Here is a 25,835-nt window from a genome sequence, read left to right on the forward strand (position 1 = left end):
ATCCTAACCAGAAGCCCATGAGCAAGGCTATCCCCAGCCTCCTCCTGATCCCTATTTCATGGTTGGGGAAAATCAAAGGCCCAGAGAAAGGGTAGTATTTACACAGTTTACATCCAGCAGTGGCATCTGAACCAAGATTCAAGCCCGTAACTCCCAGCCTAGCCCGAGTGGCTAGGGCCTAGAAAATATGTTAGAGAGCCTACTGAGCATAAGCCAGGCACTCAGGAAATAGAAAGTATTTAGACCCAGTCCAAGGAAAGGCTCCACAACTACTTGTTGGAATTCTGCCGCCTCTGCAAGGCCTACCCAATGGCTATCTCCCCGCTGGAAGTGAGCCCAGCCTGTGAATTCCCTGAGCACTTAATTTTGCCTTCTGTCTCATCAATACACTGGGCGTTAAGTCGGCCTGTGTCACGGGCATGTGTGTTCTCATCATCTGTTTTCCCTGCCATTGCCTGGAAAACGAGGACCGTGTGTTCTTTACCTCTTGTCCCTTTCTAAGCCTCCCACCCTGCCTGGCCCATGTGTTCTACAGAAACGTGTGTTGGAAGAGGGGGCAGAAGGGGAGGAATCTTGCCCCCGGTTTGCCAGTAGGCAGTAGTTTCCAGAGCAGGACAGGAACAGGCACTTAGTGAAAAGTCTTAAGAAAAAAAAACCGGCCAGGCATGGTGGCTCACACCTGTAATCCCAGCACTTTGGGAGGCCGAGGTAGGTGAGTCACCTGAGGTCAGGAGTTCGAGACCAGCCTGGCCAATGTGGTAAAACCCCATCTCTACTAAAAATACAAAAATTAGCTGGACATGGTGGTGTGTGCCTGTAATCCCAGGTACTCCAGAAGCTGAGACAGGAGAATTGCTTGAATCCAGAAGTGGAGGTTGCAATGAGCCGAGATCACTCCATTGTACTCCAGCCTGGGCAACAAGAGTGAAATCTGTCTAGAAAAAAAAAATCTTAGAGTTACATGTGAGTATTTTCCAGGCTGAGAATTTAATTTCATGGAGCTATTATGAACTCATTTGATAAGTAAAATGTACTGGCCATCCTCAAAAAGGTAATTCAAATATAGCCTAGAGGACTTGCAATTGAGAGTGGGTAGAGTAGAAATTCACCATTGAACTAGAATTCAGAAGACCCAGAGCTTCTGACCACCGGTCATAGATTAGATGAGCCACTGGACATCTCCAGCCTCCATTTCAACGCTTACAAGATGGAAACAAGTCTGGTGTCCCTCCCTCAGCATTGTTCCGAGGGTTAAATGAGGTCATCCATGCAGGGACTGAGCAGAGCGCCCGGAACTTGGTGAGCAGTTGGTCAGCAGTAATCAGAATTATTGTGACCTGTGGGGGAGGGTATTTAGAATATTATAAGACCCCGTCTCTACTAAATATACAAAATTAGCCAGGCGTGGTGGTGCATGTCTGTAATCCCAGCTACTTGAGGGGCTGAAGCAGGAGAATCACTTGAACCTGGGAGGCAGAGATTGTGGTAAACTGAGATCGCGCCATTGCACTCCAGCCTGGGCAACAAGAGTGAAACTCTGTCTCAAAAAAAAAATATATATATATATAGAAAAATAGAATATTATAAGAAAGGGATGAAATTAGAATTTCACTCTCTGGTTTACTGCTTCAGGATCTGATCTATCATCTTTAAATTGCCTGTGGCTCTAACAACCTGTAATACTAGGGTTCTGTATTGGCTCTGTGCCTGTGCCTGTTTGGCTGTTGCTGCCCATGCAGAGTTCCACCTGAGCAAGCTGTCCAGTGAAGCAAGGGGAGGGGGAGGGTGCCCAATCTCAAATCCTGGTGATGCACCAAGGGCATGGCACAAGGCTGGGTCAGACCCGTGAGGTTGAGGAGCAACCTGGGAAGCTATGCCACTGTTTCTTTCTGGCCCCAGCCTAAAACATCAATGCAGAGGCTTCCTGCACATTTTCTCAGGCTCTTCACTGATCTGACGCCTGCTCCTATCCAACCTTCAGTGTCAAGCCAGTGGTGGCCTTGAGCCTGCGTTATCCACACCTGGCCCCACTGGCTGTCTGATATTAAAGCAGCTTTCCTCTCAGAGATTTCTCAGTCAATCCTACTTGAGCTGCAAATGGTGTGTCCTAGAGAAGGTTTTGTTTTATTTTATTTTACTGAGATGGAGTTTCTCTCTTTCTGCCCAGGCTGGAGTGCAGTGGCGCGGTCTCCGCTCACTGCAACCTCCACCTCCCAGGTTCAAGCGATTCTCCTGCCTCAGCCTCCCGAGTAGCCAGGATTACAGGCACACACCACTATGCCCAGCTAATTTTTGTTTTTTTAGTAGAGGCAGGGTTTCTCCATGCTGGCCAGGCTGGCCTCCAACTCCGACCTCAGGTATCAGCCCGCCTCGGCCTCCCAAAGTGCTGGGATTACAGGTGTGAGCCACTGCCACCAGCCCCTAAAGAAGGTTTTAAATGTGTAGGGCAAAATCTCCCCAGACTCTCACTAGATAATACTTTTTACAATTCTTGGTAAACAACGACAGGGAGACAGACCCCTTGGTAGTGTTCACTTTGAGTCATTTTCCCAGCAGTGGGGACAGGCTTCCTGTCAGTTTATTTGACACATACTTACAAAGCCATCACCAAGTGCCAGGCCCCATGGTACAATGATGAACAAAACTAAAAACAAATATCGTCCTTATAGCATTGTCCTTATAGCCATTGGGAAGTGGGGGAGCCAGGCCTCAATAAAATAATCCCACAGACAGGCATATAATTAGGAACTGCGCTACGTGCTAAGAATTGCATAGCTACCCAGGCCCCAAGCAAGGCCAGCAAGCCAGTGTGTAGCTCACAGGCATGCCTGTGGCCTCACTCGCCTGTACCGACGGAGCATAGCAGGCAAATACGTGCAATCATCAGATCTGACCTCCTAGATGTGGGAACCTTACCTGGGAAGGGGGAAACCTTGGCTCTGATACTTTGCAAGCACGTATGTTTCAATCTGTCTGTGGACTGCGCCCATGTGGATTCTCACTAATTGTAAGGACTATGCCCTGGATTCCCGAGCAAGGGAACAACAGGATGCCACTCAGCCATCTCAGATCCATACTCGCAGGTGAGGAACTAAGATCAGCTGAGACACCAAAATAATTGTGAGCACGGGTTCATTGCATCTCATGGCTTTCTTTTCACCTTTATGAAGCCATAACAGAATGTGGCCTCAGGGGTTCGGCAGCTGTCCAGGTCTGCAGAGTTCCAATTTTCCCATTCAGTGGAGATTTGACAGTCATAGTGAGACACGGTCAGCCACCACTCTTTCCCGTTGAGAGAAAATAAAAATGTTCCTTAAAAGTTTGCATTTGGGCCGGGCGCGGTGGCTCAAGCCTGTAATCCCAGCACTTTGGGAGGCCGAGGCAGGTGGATCACGAGGTCAAGAGATCGAGACCATCCTGGTCAACATGGTGAAACCCCGTCTCTACTAAAAAAAATACAAAAAATTAGCTGGGCATGGTGGCGCGTGTCTGTAATCCCAGCTACTCAGGAGGGTGAGGCAGGAGAATTGCCTGAACCCAGGAGGCGGAGGTTGCGGTGAGCCGAGATCACGCCATTGCACTCCAGCCTGGGTAACAAGAGCGAAACTCCGTCCCAAAAAAAAAAAAAGTTTGCATTTAACAGAGATCTCTCTGGCCGAGTTCTCTCCTGTGAACTGAGATAGAGCAAGGCAGGTGACCCCTAAGGAGCCCCAGATGTACTGTGGGTGCTGCACTGGGAAGTAACCACGGCAACATACATATCATTCTCGTGAAACATTTGCAGGCCCACAGAGACGTTGTTTTGCTTTTCAGAGGAAATCACAGCTTTGTCATTTAGTCCTTCAAGCAGCCCACGTTAGAATCAACATGCCCCAAACTAGTGATTATCTTCCCCCTCTTTACATGTCCTTCCCCCTCCTAGAAACACCGCCTCTTCCCTGAACCCATGTTCCCTGCCGTATTGATGTCTCACCTGTTGTCCAAGCTGGAGACCCAGAGTCACACGTTTCCCTTCACGGCTGCCTTGAGGAACTCTCACATAATTATTTACTCACATGGTGTTTCTCCCATCAGACTATGAGGTCCTTAGGAGGCCCCAGATATCATAATCCCTTCTATATCCCTGTGCCTGGAAAAATCTCAAGAGGCCTCAAAAAGGCTTGTTAATATTGGTTGTCCAAATGCACCCAGTCAGGAGTGCATGGAGCAGTGAGTTAGGGAATTGTTTTGAGTTGGTCTCAGCAAGAGTGAATTTGTGTGAGTGATGCTGGCATGCGCTGCTCCAGGACCCCTCTGACAGCATCCGCCTGTATTGGAGCTCAGGAGGTCAACCTCCAATCCTCACTCTTTCCTCCACTCAAGCCCCTTTCTATTCCCAGCTGACTCTATGTCAGGCTGTGGCTGTGGTCTGTCTCCACAGACCTCATGGCGTCCGGCAGGAACTGCCTTACTGGACTCCGCAGAGTTAAACCAGGTATGTTTTTGCAGCTTCCAAATGCAGCCATTCAACATGGTTCTCAGAAGCCTGTTTCTATAGAAACGGTGATGCTTTCTTTTCTTTTCTTTTCTTTTCTTTTCTTTTCTTTTCTTTTCTTTTTTCTTTTCTTTTCTTTTCTTTTTTTTTTGAGAGAGAGTCTTGCTCAGTCGCCAGGCACCAGGCTGGAGTGCAGTGGCACAATCTCGGCTCACTGCAACCTCCACCTCCTGGGTTCAAGCAATTCTCCTGCCTCAGCCTCCCGAGTAGCTGGGACTACAGGCACGTGCCACCACGCCCAGCTAATTTTTGTATTTTTATTAGAGACGGGGTTTCACCATGTTGGCCAGGATGGTCTCAATCTCTTGACCTCGTGTTTCGCCCGCCTCGGCTTCCCAAAGTGCTGGGATTACAGGCGTGAGCCACCATGCCCGGCCAAAACTGTGATGTTTTCTATGTAATACTGAAATCCCAGAATCATAGACTGCCTAGAAATGTAGATATTATTTTGTTCCCTGGATAAGGAAAGTCAGAACCAGCAAGGTGAAGTACCTTGCCCTTGGCCAAACCCAGGTGAGAAATCCAGAGCTTCAGGCTCACACAGACCAGTCCTCAGTCCTCTACAGCAGAGGTTGGCAAACCTTTTCTGTAAAGGGCCACATAGTAACTATTAAATTAATTATGCTGTGTGCATTATACAGTCTCTGAGGCAATTACTCATCTCTGTCCACTTAGCATGAAAACCACCACAGGCAATATTTCAATGAATGAGCATGGCTGTGTGCTGATAAAACTTTATTTACAAAAGCAAACAGCAGGCTGGATTTGATCCTCAAACCATGGTTAGTCATCCCTGCACTAGAACGCCATGTGGTCCATGAGCCAGGAGCACTGGCCTTGCATGGGTGTGTGTCAGAAGGGCAGACTCTCAAGTCCCACACCAGGCCTGCCAAAGCAGAATCTGCATATCAACAAGATCTGCTGGCGATCGCATGCACACGGAAGGTTTTGAGAAACACTGCACTGGTAAGCCTGGTTTCTCTTCCAAAGAATACCAAGAATAAATTTTATAAATCAGAAAAATGAAGCCCAGGGAGGTTCACTGACCTATCGAAGGTGACACTAATTGGTGCATCTGGCACTGGACCCAAGTATTCCAAACATAAAATTCCTTCTACATAAAGCAGAGTAACCACCCCAACCCCAACCCAGCCTTGTAATTTCCAGCTGGTCCTCACCCAACTCAAATCCACTGGAAATTCAAGTGAAGCAATCATTCACTCTTTCTCAGCTGACGTCTGAATGAAGAAGACTAACTGCAGCTGTGTCTCCTCCCCCTCCCACTCCCTTCTCCAAGACCTGGGAGGGCCTGGCGAGGTGGAAATGTGCCTCAGGAGGCTGCTCAGCATCTGCAGAGGAAAAACTTGCTCACACAGGTTCAAGCTGGAGTTGAACTCCAACTTAATTCTTGCCTCAGGGGTTTGCTGCTCAAAATAGAACCACAGAGCCAAGGAACCTTTCACTTTTCACATGCAGAAGAAAATTCCAGGCTAGCCTCTTTGGCCGTACTGCACACCTCAGTTTTACCCTCTTGCACTTGCCCATCTTGACCCCCAAACTGGTCTCTGTTTCCCAGCAGAAGCTCATAGACCATTTAATATTAGGCACCACTCAGATCCATCCCATGGCAAAACTCCATCCTAGCCACATGCTCTGCCCAGCCTGAATATTGGTTTTCCCTTTGATCTGTTTCTATTTGATGCAGGAAGTGTTTTTCTCAGTCACTTGCGTTTCTGTAATAGAATACCGTGGACTGGATGGCTTAAATAACAGAAACTGATCTCTCACAGTTCTGGAGGCCGAGAAGTCCAAGATCAAGCCGCAGGCACACTTGGTTCCTGGTGAGAGTCCTCCTCCTGGTTTGTAGATGGTTGCTTCTTGCTGTATCCTCATGTGGAGAGATCATCTCTCTCAATCTCTTCTTATAAGGGAACTAATCCCATTTGCAAGGACTCCACCCTCATTATATGATTATATCCCTAAGGCCCCACCTCCAAATACCATCATAATGAAAATTAGGGCTTCAACATATGAATATGGGGGGAGGGGAACACAAACATTCAGTCCATAGTAGTGTTTAATCTTCTTAATCAGCAAATATGTGTTGGGCTATTATTTATTGAATACCTACTTATGGGACAAAACTATTGCATAATTATTTAATACACTTTACATGTCAAGACACTGAAGCTCAGTGGGATTACATGACTGGGCCAAAATCGCACGGATAATGCAAGCTAGAGCCTGGACTCGAACCTGTCTTCAAGCATCTCAGGTGCTCCAAGTCTGCAGAGGAGGGGACAAAAATACACTGAGGTCCAGGCCTCAAGTAGTTGACAATCTACCATCTACATGTGAGAAATATCTGTAGAACAATTGTGTGACGTGGAAGAGACAAGTTTGTAAGAGTGTGGGAGGCAAGGAGGTCTCCCCTTCAGAACATGAGCCCCAGCTGCCCAGCACCATGCAATGCACCCAGTAGGTGATCAACAGATATTTGATGGACAAATGAATTAACAAGATGAAATGCATGTGTGTTAGTCCTGGGAGCTCCAACAGATTTGAAAAGACAGTGAGTAAAAGAAAGGAAACATGGGCTGGGCACTGAAACAAAGTAGCAAAGCAAAGACTGGAAGATGGAGATCCTTGAGTCCTATGTCATGGAGTTTGAACATGATCCTTTGAATAATAAGAAGAGATGAAGGTTTTTCAGCTAAGAACAATAGGATCTGAGAGTCTTGGGCAGTTTGGATGAGAAGAAAGGGAAAGAACCTGGTGATAACGAGGCCAGTGAAGAGACTAATACAGAATCCAGGCTTTCAACTCCAAGCCTCAGATTGAGAGTCAGTGGCCCAAAGGGGAGAATGGACAGAGCCAATAGTAAGTAAGGGGTGGACAGAGGACCCTGCCACACAAGTGATTCCTCCCTCCCCACAAACCACCCAGCAAGACCCCTGCTGCTTCTCCCAACAAAGAGCCTCTTCCTGCCTGCCTCCACACCCAAACCCTCCCCATTACTAGGGAATTCTGTTAGCAGAACAGAGGCATCAGCAGGGACCTCTGCCCCTTTGCACCTCCAGCATGTGGCCAGTGCCCATCTGTTCTCCTCTTCAGGTCTATTCACCCAGCGTGTGTTAAGTGCTTATGTGGATGTAGCACCAGATGCTAGAAATATTTTACATACATCATCTCATTTAAATTCCCCACAGCACTCCTGAGGAATACTTTATAGATGAGAAAAACAAGGCCCAGGGAGGTTAACTGACCTCTCCAAGACTGTGTTTGCTGGTGGATTTGGGACGAGAGCCCGAGTGCTAGTATTCCAAACATCGGATTCTTTCCACACACGCCCAGCACCCTCCCACACCTTCCTCTTTCTGGCCAGTCCTGACCCAACCACCAGAAGAAGGGCCTCCCTGTTGTGACTCTTCCAACTTTGTCTTTCGGGAGAATGTGAGATTTAGTGTATGCGGTTAGTTTCCTTCTAAGATCTTCCTGAGATGATCTCTCAATGGTGGGTGTTGCAGACAGCCCGCTGAGCTGTGATTAGTTTGGCCAGTCCAGATCTCCGTAATGTACTATATGCCATGCCTGAGAATCAGGACTGAGTTAAGCTGGAAAATCTTACCACTAATTGATCTATTTTTATTATATACGGTGCGCCCGGAATGAGTTTCTTGAGCTCAGCGGGTAATGCCAGGTAACATACCAACTAGTATTTTACCTTCAAGCCAAAGAACTCAGCATTTCATTTAATAGGACCGTGTAGCCAAGGCTTCTCTGAGTGGAGGTGAGAAGAGGCTCACCCCCATCCAAGTTCACCTCGCCGCCTTTAGACACCCTATCACGCCAAGGTATTTTGTCTCTGCCTTGTGTCCTTTCAAATGAGCTTATTTTTTGAATCAGGCTTTGGTTTGAATTCCAGCTTGGCAGTATGCCAGCTATCTGATATTAGGCAAGTTTCTCAGCCTCTGAGCCTGAAGGGCTGCTTGTTGTTGTTTTTATGTTGGGATAGTTTTTAACAGAGTTGCCACAAGGATTGAAAGAAAAACCTTTCCCCGATGCAGAGTTTGCAACATTTTCTCCCATTCCTTAGGCAGCCGGTGAGGTCTGTTATAGTTTCTTTTGCAGTGCAGAAGCTCTTTAGTTTAATTACCTTCCATGTGTCAGTTTGCGCTTTTGTCCTTTGTGAAGCTCTAGGCCTAGCCTGGAGTCGGTGCCCAGCATTGGACCTCACTGGGACCAACGGATCAAGATTCTATATAGCTCTGTTACTCCCAGGCCTTAAAGGACATCCTCACCCTTGGCTTCTCTTCCGGGCGTGCTCACGTCAAACGCTTGCTTCAGAGCCACTTCCAGGAGAGACATTCCCCACCACCCAGCTCTGCCAGCTTCCTGCCTCCCCGTCTGAAGCACCTGACACCCATGCACAGAGCTTTCAAAGCCCACCTCCCCCAACATACAGCAGCTTCGTCACAGCCCCGTAGAACCCCAGAAGATAAAGCCACACAGAATGGAGGACACACTTTTCCCGACCCGCCCACCACATAAGCAGGCTTTCAGGAACCGACAGCAACGGCCATTGTGCGCAGGCCCTCACGCTTTCTCTTGCCTCGGTGTAGGGCTGTGCTGAATGTTCTGTGTGAGGACAGGTGAGGTCTCCTACCAATCTGCTCTTGACCCAGACCATCAGGAAATCTGGCCTCCATCTTGGCTGGAAAAGCTCAAATAGACCTTAGGGATAGAGTGCCTCCACCCTCAATTGGGGGAAACTGAGGCCCAGAGGAGGAAGTGATTTTCCCAGATCACACAGGTAGACAGAGCCAGAACAGATACCACAATTCCAGCCTGGCCTGCTGGGCCCACGCCTCGCTTCTCTCTCAGGCTCTGCAGGCCCGCCCCTCCCCAGAAAGCGGTGGCTCGCCCAGCTACTCCTTCCTACCCCTTCCCAATGGGATTAGCCAGCCTCAAAGACCACTCGGTGCCCTCTGGCCATTTGTATGCCTTGATGGGGCTTTACAGACCCCTGAGAGTAGCAGAAACCTGCAAGCCAGTGTGACAAGGACATGGCACAAACAGGCAGGGTAGCCAGCTACCTAAGAGTGTCCAACCTGTGCCTTAAAGGTGTCCAGAACCTGCTCTGCCCCCACCTTGCTCAGCCCAGGAACAAGAGAAGGCAACCTGGATAGCTGTGGGATTGTATCACTCACACACACACACACACACACACACACACACACACACACACAGCCACAGGGAAAGGGTGGGAGTTAGTTCATTTTCAAATAAGCTTCCTCCCTGTTTTGGAGTAAAAATTAAAAAAGGAATAGAGATGTTTCACTTGCCAGAGAAGCAAGTCACCCTCAAGTCCCAAGGTCACAGTATCTCTGCTCTTTACCATCTCTGTCTTTCTCTTACTTAGAATCCTCCCCGCTCCTCCCTTCTCGTTTTCTTCCCCCTCCCTTCCCCTTCCTTCCTCTCATCCCTTCCCACCCGCCTTCTCTTCTTCCATAACCTTCTCTAAGTTACATTAGTTACCATCTACAGAAGGCCATGCACTTACTGTGTAGCAAAGATGGAACTCCCTGAGGACATCCGTTTTTAAAGAAACAGAAAGTCACAGTAATAGCAAGTGTTTCTTGAGGGCCCTCTGTGTGCTGTTCTGATCCCATCCTGTTCATACAGGGCACCTGAAGGCATCCCTTCTAAGCCTTGAGACCACCCTGCCAGTGACTTATTGTGTCTATTAACACGTTTTCCAGATAAAGGACAGACTCAGAAATGTTAAGAGCCTTCTCCGAAGTGACAGGATCAGACCCGACTCTGTCCGAAGCTCACGCTGTTTCACGACCTGTCACAGGTGTACATTCTCTGTGCTGGGTTCATGGCAGGCCAAAGAATAAGCTCTCTGTTTCTCTCCTTGTGACATTGTCAGTTTCTCCAGGGAAAGCTTTAATCAGAGAGTTTTCTTCAGCTTAGTTATGGATGGGATGCCTGAAGGCCTGGTGCTTTGAGAGGCCAGGTGGGAACACGGGAATGGAGACTAACCAGTTTGAGCTTTCCTTCCTTCCTCACTCCTTTGTTCCTGAGAACCCCAGTCCCCTTCCCCTGCAAAAGATCAGGAAACAGTCTTTTGGGATTCTTTCCATTTCCCCAACCCTAGGCTTTTGTCAGGCTGCATTGCTTCTGAGCTGTGCTTTGAAGCTCTTTAGCCAGGAGCAGTGTTTCATCTGCACAGACCAGTCCAACTGGGAGGCTCAGAGGAGCTGAGCAGTGACCAGCTTTGTTGGGCTTTGAGTGCCCGAGCCACCAAGGACACATGCTTCTCCAGGGAAATTTGGAGGCAGGAGAGGAGCCCTGAGGCCATGCCTGCCAGAGCCTTAGCGAGCCAAGTCTGCAAAGAGGCCTGCCAGCTCCCACTCACCTGTCTAGACTGTGGGGACTGAACCTGGCCCCACTGCAGAGCAAAGCTGGGCTTGTGTCCTTTCTTTCTGAGAAGGATAAGAACATCCCACACACACCCTGCGCCTGTCAGCTTCTCAGTAGCACAATGATAAGGGACATGGCTTTTTACAGAACACCTTCACATTCTTTATCTCTTTTGTTCTCAAAATAACCCAGTGAAGGCGAGTTTATGATTAGCCCTGTATGGGCCAAACTGTGTCTCCCAGAAATTCATGCATCAAAGAAGCTCTAACCTCCAGTACCTCAGAGTTTGACTGTATTTGGAGACAGAGCCTTTAATGAAATGATTAAGTTAAAATGAGGTTATTAGGGTGGGTCCTAATTCAGTCTGACTGGTGTCCTTATAAGAAGAGATTGGGGGACCAAGCGTGGTGGCTCACACCTGTAAGCCCAGCACTTTGGGAGGCTGAGGCAGGCAGATCATGAGGTCAAGAGTTTGAGACCAGCCTAGCCAACGTGGTGAAACCCCGTCTCTCCAAATATATGAAAGTTAGCTGGGCATGATGGTGGGTGGAGGCTGAAGTGAGAGAATCTCTTGAATCCAGGAGGCGGAGGTTGCAGTGAGCCGAGATCATGCCATTGCACCCCAGCCTGGGCAACAAAGCAAGACTCCATCTCAGGGGGGAAAAAAAGAGACTAGGATGAGAATGGACAGAAAAATTATGCAATAAGGGAGAGAGGCAAAAATCAGGCTGGGTAGACGTTGACTGTTCAATGCAGATTACGTGAGTTAATTCATGGAAAGCCTGCTACCCAATACAATCTAGGCAATCACAGTCAGGTTTCCATATTCATGGGTTCTGCATCTGTGGATTCAACCAACAGCAGATCAAATATTTTTTTTCAATGGATGGTTACGCCTGTACTGAACACATGTAGACATTTTTTCTTGTCATTATTCTCTAAACAATACGATATAACAACTGTTTGCAGAGCATTTGCATTGTGTTAGATATTATAAGTAATCTAGAGATGATTTAAAGTAACAGGAGCATGTGCACTGGTTTTATGCAAATACTGCACTATTGTATATCCGGGACTTGAGCATCTGTTTTGGTGTTTGCAGGGGTCCTAAAACCAATCCCCCATGGATAACTGCAGACAACTATAGTTATTATGATTATTATTATTATTATCGATCATTGTCTCCTTCCTTCTTCTGGCCAAACCTGTCAAAGTCTTTGGCTCTAAAGCATCTATATTTTTCAGTTTATTCAACAAACATATATGAAGAGCCTTCTATATGCCAAAGGCTGGTCTAGTTGCTAGAGCTACAAAGAGAAACAAAACAAGAACACAGTCCTGCCTTCAACTCGAAATGGAGTTGAGAGAGTGATACCAACAGAGACAGTTGTTGTTGGATGAGATCCACTGTGTAAGCACAGAAGAAGGAGCAAGCATGGTGCCTGAGGCATCCCGGGAGGCTAAACACGAGCTGGCCAAACAGAGGGATATTTGCACACCTAGCTAATGAACTTGAACATTTTGGGTTTTTTTTTTTCCTTTTGCTTCCAGATGTTCCCAAAGAAAGACTAGACATGTGGCCAGGGGTGCGGTGGCTCACGCCTGTAATCTCAGCACTTTGGGAGGCTGAGGCGGGCAGATCATGAGGTCAAGAGTTTGAAACCAGCCTGCCCAATATGGTAAAACCTCGTCTCTACTCTAAACACAAAAATTAGCTGGGCGTGGTGGCATGCGCCCGTAGTCCCAGCTACTCAGGAGGCTGAGGCAGGAAAATCACTTGAACCCAGGAGGCAGAGGTTGCAGTGAGCTGAGACCATGCCATTGCACTCCAGCCTGCGCAACAGAGCAGGACTCCGCTAAAAAAAAAAAAAAAAAAAAAAAAAAACTGGACATGTCAACTGTGCCCCTTAGATACGAGTGTTCTGCCAGTCTTTACTTATCAATGTTGAGCTTATTTGGATTTCTGACCTTTACAGGAAGCGTAAAACCATGAGGAACATTGAAAATTTAAGAAAAGGTTTTTACCCTTAATGTTATAGCCTAGGGACTCTGGTACACAGCTCTAAGAAGGTAGATAGACTGATCATTGGGAGTTGTCAGGGTCAATGTGGAGAAAAGGGAAGTGAAACCAATGTACTTTGGGTGCCCACTCTGTGCCAGCCACTTTCACATACAGGTCTGCCATTTAGATCTCATAACCCCACTTTGAGGTCAGTATTATCATTTCAGTTTTTCCATTTAAAAAAGCAATAGATCAAAGCAGTCATGAAATAACTTGTTGACATTCTTCTTCACTCCAGCTTCTGTATATATTTGGGGCAGTTTTATTGCCTAAGGCCCAAGTTCTCAAACTTAAGCATGCCTTGGAATCTTCCAGAGGGCTTGTCAGAACACAGACTGCTGGGCCCAACCTCCAGACTGTCTGATTCAGTAGGTCTAGGGTGGGGCCTAAGAATTTGCATTTCTAACAAGTTCCTAGATGATGCTGAGGCTGCCAGTCCAGGACCAGACTTTGAGAACCACCGACCAGTAGGAATGATCTGCCCATTAGCTTAGCCCAGCGGTTCCCAAACTGGGCTGCATTTTTTAATTACCTGGAAATCTTTGAAAACAAAGACTGATGCCTAGCTCCTGTGCTCACACATTCTGATTTAACTTGTATAGCATGCAACCTGTACGAGTTAAATCAGGATGGCATTTGATTTAAATTGTATAGGTTGCATTCTGTACGAGTTAAATTGCTGTTTTCCTGGCAATTCCTGGCATTGCTCTTTTTTTATTTGTTTGTTTGTTTTTGAGACGGAATCTTGCACTGTCACCCAGGCTGGAGTACAGTGGCACCATCTTGGTTCACTGCAACCTCTGCCTCCCAGGTTCAAGTGATTCTCCTGACTCAGCTTCTGGAGTAGCTGGGACTACAGGTGGCTGCCACCACGACCAGCTAATTTTTTGTATTTTTAGTAGAGATGGGGTTTCACTATGTTGGCCAGGCTGGTCTCAATGCCTGATCTCATGATCCACTCGCCTTAGCTTCCCAAAGTGCTGGGATTACGGGCGTGAGCCACCACGCCGGGCCAGTATTGTTGTTTTTAAAAGCTCCCCAGGTCTTTCTAACACTCAGCAGAGTTTCGGAATCATTGACCAAGCCTCATTTCTCCTTGACTCTAATCCCACCCTCCACCATCCACTTCAGCTGCCCACCACTGGGACTACAGGTGGAATGTGTCATCAGCTAGTGCTGCCCACAGCACCTCTCCCCAACCCTCTCTTTCACTGTCTCAGAGCAGCTGTTTCTAGAACGCTTTAAGTCTCTTGTTTGCTTTCTCCCTGTTCATTCAGTCCAACTCCTCTCCTATTCACCCTAGGCCCTTGGCACAGAAATTACTGCAGCCATCTGGCCACAGCCAAGACCATCATTGCCCTTGTCTTCCTTGTTCTTTCTTTGACTATGTCTACCTGGGAGAGTTTGAGGAGGAGCATCTATGTCAAACCACAGGCACAGAAGTTTGAAGTTCTTTTTGAACTTCTGGAAGTTGATGACACTTGGCCTGAGTTTTGATAGACAAATGAAAGTGGGAGAAAGCATAGGTAGAGTATATGTAAAAGTACAGAGGAGGAGACAGTAGGGTTTGCCTGGGGAATGTCATGTTGTTACAGTAGGGTTTGCCTGGGGAATGTCATGTTGTTACAGTAGTGTTTGCCTGGGGAATGTCATGTTGTTACAGTAGGGTTTGCCTGGGGAATGTCATGTTGTTACAGTAGGGTTTGTCTGGGGAATGACATGTGTGTGTGTCTGCAGCAGGCATCTAGCCTCACAAAGATGGGAAGTGAAACTGCAGAGGCAGCCCCTTGCCAGATGGGGATTGGACCTTGGGCATCGAACCAGGGAATGTGAGCATTATATTTCTAACTGTGAAGAGCAGTTGATATGTTTTTGTAAATGACTTGTTTTAACATTAATGCATACTTACAGAAAATAAGAAATATCAAAAAGCATGAAGAAGAAAATAACAATTACCTTTAATTACCCAGAACTCACCACTGTTAAGATTTTATTGGGATTTGACCTTTACTTTTATGCATATTCTCACCTAGAGTATGCTCTGTAAGTAAGTTTATATTCTCCCTTCACAGTTAATATTTAAACATAAACAATAATGTTATTGGAAGTTTTAAAATATTTTAATGGCAGCAAAAAATTCCATCATATAGATACCATATCACTTATTTAACTTTTTCCAAACAGGAAGAAATGGGGATAGGGAGATTTCCCTGTTACAAACGATGCCACAATGTACGTATGTGTATGAACTTAGTTTCTATCAGTGATTTTCATGATCAATACCAAGAAAGAAATTGGTGGATCAAGCAGCAAGGAAGTTTTATACTCGGTAAAACTGGCCAAATTGCTTCCTTCCTACCAGTTTATGTTTTCAGAGTGAAAGTATGCATGTCACATATTCCCTTCCCCAGCACTTGTTTTTGTTGTTGTTTTGTTGTTTTGTTTTGAGACAGAGTCTTGCTCTGTCGCCCAGGCTGGAGTGCAGTGGTGCGATCTTCAGTTCACTGCAACCTCCGCCACCCGAGTTCCGGCAGTTCTCCTGTCTTGGCCTCTCAAATAGCTGAGATTACAGGCACCTGCCACCACGCCCGGTTAGTTTTTTGCATTTTTAGTAGAGACGGGGTTTCACTATGTTAGCCAGGCTGCTCTTGAACTCCTGATCTCAGGTGATCTGCCCGCCTCAGCCTCCCAAAGTGCTGGGATTACAGGTGTGAGCCACCGTGCCCAGCCAGCACTTGGTTTTATAATGGGTGCCACTGAGGATTTTTCATATGGGGATGACATGATCAGATCTGCATTTCCTGGAGGCTGAACTGAAGGGGCCGGCTTGGAACCCGACTGTGTCCTCGCTTTTCCTCCGTTGCCTCCACATTCTCCTTTTGCCATCTTCCCATTTGTTATCTTCTTCTTTTCTTGGAGAGCTTATATTACGTGTTCACTACACACAAAACACTGTACAAGGCTTTGCTATCGAGAATAAATAAGAGCAGTGCTGAAACACCCAGCTCTGTGGTCCCATGCTACTGGAGAGACCAACACTATCGAGGCTGCGAAAAGCTCCTGCTGGCCCAGAGACCCTCTTCCTCTAGCTCTGGCCAAAAAGAGTCTCTGGACAGTAATTCTCCTTAGGAAAAAATACTTTTTATATTTTCCAATGAAATTGCCAAGAGGGTTGATTGTTTAATTAATTTTTTTCTTCATCCTGTGACTTTCCAACCCCACGCCTGATCATCCCTGTGCCTGGAATGTCCTTCATCCTTCCTCTTTCAACTCAAAAATACCTTGGCAGTCAATCATCCTTTAAGACCTTGTTGAGATGTCTGGGACACCTGCCTTCTGAACCTTGCCCCAGCACAATCAGTCACTCAGGTTCCCTTGATCCTGCTGTCCAATTACAGCCTTTTCTACACCTAACTCGGTTTCTCCTTCTTGGCTAAGAGCCTTCAAGAACAAAACATTTTGCATCCCAAGTCTTACAAGGCAGTGCCTGGCACTGAGTTGTTACTCTGCAACTGGTGAGTGAGTGAGTGAGTGAGTGAGTGAGTGAATTCCTGTTTTACTAAGGTGCATAGACATTCCATCTTAAATACTAATGACTGGAAGAGTATAAAGACAATATGGAGATGACATGAATTGCCAAAATCACACTCTGAATCATTGATGCTTAAGGTAAAACAGACACCTGGTATACCAGATGTCTAAATCTAAACATTAATTGTTCTATGTGCCTAAACACTGACTTGCATTCTGTTCTCTTTCATTTTAACTCCAAATTTAATTTGTACCTGAGTATCTCTGTGATAGAGGCAGTAAAGAGAATTAAGAGATGCCAGAATTTCCCAAAACACATTCCTAAAATATCGATGCTGTGGGTTGTTTATAGGCATCACACACACAAGAAAAGGGTCTCGTGGTCTAATGACTTCGAGAAACAACTTTGCATAGATTTCTTTACCTTAAGACTTCTCCTTAGGCATTCTAGGAAGTAGAAGGGAAGATCAGTTGGGCGACGGTAGAGAAGTAAAAGAGCAATCAAGTCCTGCCTCAGTGGTAGTTATCTCAGCCTCTCTATGCCAGGGAAAACGCAAAGGCAGAATGGCAAACAGTATGCCAAGATTCTAGCCCCTTTCCCACAAATCTCCTCAATCCCACATCTTTGTAAGCCCCTGCCCCCACCCACCCACCATGCTGATGAGATCAGCCTTCATTACTTCTCTTCTAGAGCCAGGAAGCAAGGTAATGTGTGGGAAGTGATAGCTGCAAGGTAACGTGTGGGAAGTGATAACAAGTTTAGAGTTAAAGCCATTCATCGGGAAAATTTGTTAAAAGACCAAGACATTGTAAAGCTGAAACACTTGAGTCTATTAAGTCCCCTGCTTCTTAGAACATTTTGTTACCAGGCAATAATGTTTCAAGGAGGGAAAACATTGAACTCACAGCACCATCAGACACCAAAGCCTGGTATGAAGAGCAACATTTTACAAGACAGATGTCTCTGCCACTCCAAGAGATTTCGGAAAAGTTCTGCTTCTTTTTTCTCCTCCTCTCTCCTACCCCAATATCAACCCCCAACCCCCCTCACCCCTAGACACACTCTTTACCTTTCTCTCCTCCTCCTTCCCCCACTGTTCCTCTCCCTCCTCCTCCTTTCTCTCTCTCTCCCTCTGCTTTCTGTCTCTTTCTCTTACACACACACACACACACACACAACACACACACACACATTCATAGCCCATGTTGTTTTCACAGACACTATTAGAATGATAAAGTGAGCCAGATCACCCAACATTATTCAACCCTCTTTGGTAAGAAGGAGGCTAATTAAATTTAGACATTCATTGTTTATTAGGTCCAAACTCCATCAGAGAGCCTGGAGCATTCTCCTACACAAACATTGCCCTTTCATGGCTTTTTATTCCAAGTCCAAATGAGATGGAGCGTTTAAGGAGATAAGTATCTTTTCACAGACATGAAGAAAGGAGCGCTAGGGGAGAATGTAATTGTCGATAGATGCAGTGGGGCAAAGCTATGTGCCTGCCATAGAAAGACTGATGCAAGCTGTGTATCTGTTGGCAGCTGATGTCCATTAGTGATCATCGGTAATTGACACTAGCAATGCTGACACATTTGTGGTAAGCCCAATGGTTTGTTTAACCGTCTTCACTAGAAATACATCCGCCAAGAGATTGTTTTTTAAACAATAGTTAGCCTTCTAAACAAGAGTAAAGACAAACTCAAATATCTCCTTGCCAATCTTAACACTGTTGTACGATACCAGGAGGCACTTTAGAAGACAGAAGCCACCTGTTAAATAAGCAAAAGCATTAACATAGACACAGTATTCTAGTTTGTGGATATTAAGAGGCTGTTAGTGATTAGCCACAACTTATGAGAAAGCTACTTTTGCCTGGATAGGTGAAGGAATGGAAGCATTTTAAAAATCTGCCTTTTAATTTTGCTTCTGTTTTAAAATACATGAAAGCTGTGCTGGAAAAGTGACTTTTGAGCCCAACATCAAACATTAATCCTGCTATTGCTTTCACAAGAAATTGGGGATGCACCACCCAAGCATCAGCAATTCAAAAGAAAAGGACCTCATCTAGGTTCTGAATGAGAAGCAACCGCCACTGTGTGAGACCTCCTCCTTCCTGCCCCTCCTTTTCTCCCGTGGGCTCACAGGATCTGCTGCTGGTTTTTTACTTGGCTTCAATTAGGCACCTGGTGTCCTGAAAGAGGTCACCGGTTTTCCAGAGGATGTCCAAGGAGGCTGGCTCACAGGTGGCTTACCACAGGCCAAATTTAAGGTTAATTAACCATCCGTCATTGTCAGCGAGGCCAAATGTGATTCAGACATTCAGAGAAGAGAGACTTGATCCAGCTTTGGGTAATGGCCTTCATCAACATTCTTTCCTATCCTAGTTCCAAACCAATATGTCTCTAGCTGCACTGGGCGGGGGTTGAAAATGATCAGAAATAGCTGGTTCGTCATTTATGTCACTCTTCGTTTGAAGAGGCTCTTGATACCTATTTATTGGATGCATATGATGTCTGAATCAAAATCTTTTTTCACTGATACTGACAATCTCTTCATGAAAAGGTAGATTTTTTGACCTTTGGGGAAACACCCTATTCAGAGTGAGTATGCAGAAGGTGTTTGGTGGGAGATAAAGGGATGCAGATATTGGGCATCTGGGGACCAGACTTTCTGGCCAGAGCCTGCCTGAAGAACAGAGAGATGTCTATGCACTACTTCTGCTGTCTCGCCCTGCAGACCTCAGTGACCAACTCCTTGAAGTGGTGGGGCTAGAAGGAGCCATGGAGATGGGGCAGATCTACACCGGCCTGAAGAGTGCGGGCAGAAGGCTGGCCCAGTGTTCCTCTGTCACCATCAGGTATGCCTCTTTGTCACCCAGCAGCCTCTGCGTCTCTCCACCTCCCTACATATTCTTGCAGACCACAACTAGAAGGCATCTTTGGATTTTAGGGCAGGGAGAGTGCAGCACAGAAGCTTGATGATGTGTGTAAGGAATGTCTTCGTAGACCATTTCCCAAACATGATGTAATGCGTCCATGTAAAATATCAACTGGAGGACCCCCCACAGCCAGTTTGCTGTTCCGTTAAAATGACCTGGTGAAATTCTCTAAACAGGAGTATAAGATTAAGTGGTCCAGAGAACCAAAGGTCCAACTCCTTGGCCTTTTTATATTTGCAAATTAAAATGTTAGATAGAGGGATGCCAGAGGGCATGTGCTGTTAAAAAAAAAAAACTATGTCTCTGCTCTGCTCTCCTCTTTCTCAGACAGTGACCTGAGAAACACTATTTCCTATATACCCTTGTATGCTAAGCCATCAACATCAGCAAAACTGGCATAGTTGACAGAGAGGATGGGCACGGACCACACAGGTTAGCCACTGCAGGCTCCTGGAAAAGATGAGGACTAATTGAGAGGATCCCCTGATCTGATTAATCAGTGCAGCTCATCACATTTTGTCTGAGATTCTTCTCCCACCTGATTATTTCAGAAGTCTTTATTCCTTTCTTTTTTACTGAATTACTATGGACCAAATCTATTAATATGCCTTGGGGATCTCCTAGCGGAGTCCACAGGATGCTGGGTTTCCCCAAGTCATTTGATCACAGAACTCTTTTCTCCTAGAACCTCCTGGGCAAGTGTCATCAGAGCACACTGGAAGGAACTCTGCCCTTAGCACTACGTGGCATTCCTCAGAAAGGTCCCCACAGGTGTCTTAGCTGAAGGTCTACTCCACTGACCCCTTTCTTCATTCCTTCTCTTTGTTTTCTGTCTTTTCTGTTCCCCAGATCTTTGCTCTCCTTTCTCTCTCAGCTGTGGTCATGATAGAGTCCCTGTTTTCCAGATTAATTCTTGAGCCCTGTCCATTCTCCAGGACTCTAACACTGAGTAGGTCCAGTCTGTTAGCACATCTAAGCCATAACTTATGAAGACCACAGAGATCATAACAGCCTCATCCTTGAGGAATCCAAGAAGCCATCTATAAGGAGAAGGACTTTTTCTTCACATTCAGTAGCTTTATTTCCAGGTAGAAACAGAGGGGGTGAGCCAGGAGCCCCATCCCCCTGGCCATTTCCTAAATACCAGCCCCAGCGTCAAGAACCAAAAATGTCACTCTTTATTCCTGTTCTTGTTAGTGGATTTATTGTTTTCATTATTAAATACCCTCAGGGTCAATCAGAGAATCATCACATCGGAACACAGCTTTTCCCTCCCATTTTATAATTTCAAGAACAGAATAGATGCCACACCCAGGTGAGGGCATCTGTGTCCATGGATAGTAACTGTTCCGTGCTCACCCAGACGAGAGGCCTCCAAAAGGGCCTGCCTTTTCTTCCAAAGGCAATGTCGTATGAATTCATAACTCTTCTACAGAAGGAAGTCAGAAGACCATCTCTGTCCTTTTAAAACCTATGGCGGGGTGTGGTCCTATAATCCCAACACTTTGGGAAGCTGAGGAGGGAAGATTGCTTAAGGCCAGGAGTTCAAGACCAGTGGGGGCTACATGGCAAGACTCCCTTCTACAAAAGATTTTGAAATTAGCCATGTGTGGTGATGTGCACCCATAGTCCTAGCTATTCAGGTGGTTGAGGTGGGAGGATTGCTTGAGCCCAGGAGGTTGAGGCTGCAGTGAGCTATGATCACATGACTGTATTCCAGCCTGGGAAACAGAGTGAGACCCTGTCTCTTTTTTAAAAAATTCATATGCCAAGGCCAGAAAAGCCTTGTCTCACGCAAGAAGGCAGCACTTTCACCTCTCCTCTGGGGACAGTATTCCTGGATGACCCCCTTTCCCAGGTAAGCCAGGTCCACAATCCATGCAACCCCAGAGTGTACTTGTTCAGGCAATTTTTCTAAAGGATTAAGGTTAGAATAGATTGCAGGGCAAGACACACTCAGGCCTGAGCTGTACGTTGTATAAATTGGAGACGTTACCTCATTGACATGATGCAACCTCTCACTCAACATAGAGACCAGGCCAGTTCCCCTTTCAGAGTGGAGTTTTTGGCACATCCTGCGGGCCTTCTAGCTGATTGTTTGAGGAGCATCTGCTCAGCAGTGGTGCTGCCATGTTTGCTGGCCACTGTATCCCAGACTTCTGTGGATTTCATTGCTCATCCATAGCTGTATTTCTCAAAGTGAGGTCCGAGGACCAAGGCAGTAGAATCCCCTGTCATGCTTATTAAACACAGACCCCTGCCTGGGACTGGCCCCAGATCCGCCAAGTTAGACTGCCTGAGGTGGTCTCAGAAATCTATTTTTAACAAATTCTCCAAAAGGGTCTTACAGGACCATTCTTAGGTGGGCAGATAAGGTTTTTCTACTTCTGTTTTCCTGTTGGGAACACCCTTGATTCTCCAGCTTGGAAAATCTCACTGTGTCCTCTTGGTGTTCTGGGTTCCAGGACAAACAAGCTGCTGCCAATGCAAGTGGATGGAGAGCCCTGGATGCAGCCACGTTGCATGGTGAGTCTTGCCAGTCTTTCAGATGGGATGAGAAGCTTTATTTTTGAGCCCTTTGGGGCACTGACTTCATATGAAATCACTGAATCTCAGAGTTGCAGGGACCATGGAAGATTATCTAGTGCAACTCCTCTTCCACTTTATTTATCCATCCACTCATTTACCTGCCAAACTCTTACTGAACACCTGCTGTATGCCAGATACTGTGAGGCACCAGTCATAAAACTGAATGAGACGTAGAACCCACTTTGAGGAGTTCGCAGTTCTAGTCAGTGAATTCTGAGACATCTACTATATCCTGGACTGCCTCAGTAGGAATCATGCCCGTGGCAAGGAATTTGCTACCTCCAAAGGAAGATTGTTCTGCTGATGAACAAGTCACGTGGTTGGAAAGTGCTTCCTTATGTGGAAGCCAAATCTACACGCTTACCTTACCTAGAATTTGGTAGGGTAGCTCCTCTCACTGCTGGTGCTCCTGGGAGAAAATTCCTCGCGATGCACAGATATTCCTCTCCCCTGGTGCACCCATAGCCCTGATAACCAACGCGAAACTTCCACTGAACAGGCCACCACACAGGCTATCTATTTGTTTATGGCATTATCACCCAACGTAGCACAGGGCCTGGTTTATGATAGTTGCACAATAATATGTGTCGAAGGATGAACAAATGAACAAGAGTATCTCCATTCCCAGACGCACGGTATGCGTTAGCTCTCCCTCTCCCTTTAGCGCTAGTGCGGGAGCCATGCATCCTTTCTTCTTAGTTTGTCCTCAGTTAGAAACGCAGCTAGAATCTCTGTGGTGAATAGCGAGCATTGTCCTGGTTTTCAGGGCTTCTGCTGGGAGCGTAATACCCTCAATAAGAGTGCAGCTATGCGAGTTTCACAAGACAAAAGTTGCATTTCTAAGCTCCCTCACTCTAGTGGAGTATTCAGCTACTTTGATCAGCTGCTATTTCGAGCCCTTCGGTACATCAAGTTGCCTTCTACTAGAGAGAGGGTTTCCATGAACCTGCTGAGAAAAGGTAGCATCTTCTGTAAAGGTTATCAAAAACAGAAATTTCTCTGCAAAAATCTTACCTCAATCTTATGAAGACTAAGAAAAAACAGATGAAAACACACTATAGCAAATAACAGCTTTCCACCTTGCTGGAGTTAGGAAGGATGGAGGGAATTTCTAGTATTTATCATTTGATGGAACTGAGCTGAGAAGAATCTATCCAAGCTCCTCCATCTCCCCCCCAAAAAAGCTGAAAGAAATCAAACCCTCTCCTACCTGGTTCAGTGCTTGCTGAAAATTGGATTGCCATTCCTATAAATTCAAGCACTGGTTTTTGAAATAGCCAAATCCGTCTTACGCCCACACCCACCCTTCCTCCATACCCCCCTTTAGAGATTACAACTCACTAGGAAAAAATCTGTGAACCAATGATTTCATAGTGTGAGGTCCAGAAATCCATATATAAAGGTGCATTCATCTGCTTTGACTGCCATAATGAATGCCACTGACTGGCCCCATAAACAACAGACATTTATTTTCTCACAGTTCTGGATGCTGACAACAAAGACCAAGGTGCCGAGAGGGCTGGTTTCTGGGGAGGCCCCTCTCCCTGACTTCCGACGGCCGCCGCCTTGTGGTACCCTCACATGGCCTTTCCTTTGTGTTTGCTCACTCCTGTTTTCTCTTTCTCTTCTTATAAGGACACCAGTCATAAGGGATTAGGGCCCCACCCTTGTGACCTCATTTAACCTTAATTACCTCCTTAAAGGCCCTATATACCAATACAGTTACATTGGGGATTAGGGGTTCAACATATGAATTTGAGGAGGACACAATTTAGTCCATAACAGAAGGTAACAGAAAATCATTCTTAAATTTGCAAGGGTTAAAATTCACGTACCCCTTGGAAAAACATCTTGAAGGTACACACCAACTAAGTGATTCAAAATTAAAGCCTTTTAAGATGGGCTATCACAGCACAAAAGAACTTTTGGTAAAAATGGAAACTGGTGAAATTAGAATGAAGTTTCCAAAAACCTGTTAAATATGGTTATGCAACTAAATGCAAATGGCAAAAATCATTCTTTGAAAGAGAAGACATATCGTGTCAACATTGATAACCTGTATCCCAAACCCACGATTATATTACCAAAGGCCAAAAACACGTGGAAGACACTGAAGAAGGAATTGTAAAGAAACATGAAGTTTCTCATTGCCTCTCTTCACTTTGATGATAAAGCATATAAATCAGAAGATAATTTTAATAGGTAGACAATCACTAGTGAAACTAAAAATAGGGCACACACCTATTTCCATTCCATTCTCTCAAATCTGGAAGAATTTAAAATATATAAACCTTGTCAATTTAGCACGGAATAGAAAGCAAATAATAAGCCAACATTCAAAAATTTTTGGAAGCAAGTTGAATGAGGTTAACAGTATATACATATATACATATAAATACTGAAAAGAAAAATAGATGAGTTAAAGCTCTCTATTAAAAGACCAATACTCTCATATTGAGTTTTGAGTTAAAAATGAAAACCCAAATATATACTTCTTACAAAAGACACATCTAAAATAAAAGGATATACATATGTATATATAATATATATCTTCTTATTTTATCCTTATTCAGACACAGAGAAATTAAAAGGAAGAAATTGTCATGTTAATTATGCTAATTTTAGGCAAACTAAGCTTCCCTTGTGCCAAAAGCATAAAGCAGAATAAGTTAAGGCATTTTTTATTTGATAAAAAGCACACTCAATTATGAGATATGGTGGTCATAACATGTTAGATATTTAATAACAGAATAAAAATATAATGTGAAAAAATGTCAATATATTATACTTTGAAAAATATATATATACTGTGAAAAAATAATATCGATATATATTCTGAGAAAAGGTCAATATAGAAGAAGTTGACAGATATTGAGAAGCTTTAAAATATTTCTTTCCATTTTTGAAGTTAAGTAGCAAAAAAATAAATGATTGGCTAAAATAACTCTATAACTCATAAAGAAATTAAATATCATATTTGTTCAAGCATTCGCATTTACTAAAATAGATCAAAAACTAGTTTACAAGTGATAAAATCTCCATAAAATCCTGTTGCAGAAATTATAAAGGTCATTTTCTTTGACCACAAAACAATAAAACTAGAAATTACTAATAGAAGATTAAGTGAATAAACAAACAAAATGTAGTCACTTAGAGACTTAAAAATTCTCCTAAAGAACAAGAGTTTCATGAGGAGATCAAAGCCACCATGGTTCATTACTCAAAAAATTACAAAAATAAGAAGGCTCCAGTTAAAAAATTATAGAATAAGCAGGGTACGGTGGCTCACACCTGTAATCCTAGCACTTTGGGAGGCCGAGGCGGGTGGATCACGAGGTTAAAAGATCAAGACCATCCTGGCCAACATGGTAAAACCCCATCTCTACTAAAAATACAAAAATTAGCTGGGCATGGTGGCGCATGCCTGTAATCCCAGCTAGTCAGGAGGCTGAGGCAGGAGAATTGTTTGAACCAGGGAGTCAGAGGTTGCAGTGAGCAGAGATTGGACCACTACACTCTAGCCTGACAACAGAGCAAGACTCCGTCTCAAAAAAAACAAATTATAGAATATAGACTAAATTATATTTAGAAGTAAATTCAAAGCCTCATAATCTTCCATCATATAAAAAAGAAATAAAATGTAATGAATAATACCAAAATTAGAAGAGCAATAATAAAACAGAGAAGAAGCAAAAGGAAGAAAATAATAAAGATAAAAGTAGAAATTAAATAATTAAAAACAAGAAAA

At 45.1% G+C, this 25,835-nt stretch overlaps 1 protein-coding gene across 7 annotated transcripts in view; it reads left to right on the forward strand.

Moving 5' to 3' along the window:
* DGKG (diacylglycerol kinase gamma) overlaps positions 1 to 25,835 on the forward strand; it is a 208,638-nt gene that overhangs the window by 171,816 nt on the left and 10,987 nt on the right. For all 7 annotated transcript variants that reach the window (XM_032298337.1, XM_032298339.1, XM_032298341.1 and 4 more), the window contains 2 exons: positions 19,297 to 19,417; positions 21,964 to 22,024. In XM_032298337.1, the coding sequence (XP_032154228.1) occupies positions 19,297 to 19,417; positions 21,964 to 22,024 (182 nt within the window). The remainder of the gene's footprint in view (positions 1 to 19,296; positions 19,418 to 21,963; positions 22,025 to 25,835) is intronic.

The sequence above is a fragment of the Sapajus apella genome, unplaced genomic scaffold (genome assembly GCF_009761245.1).
Source record: "Sapajus apella isolate SASKATOON/1434 unplaced genomic scaffold, GSC_monkey_1.0 scaffold38, whole genome shotgun sequence".
Classification (NCBI taxonomy): domain Eukaryota; kingdom Metazoa; phylum Chordata; class Mammalia; order Primates; family Cebidae; genus Sapajus; species Sapajus apella.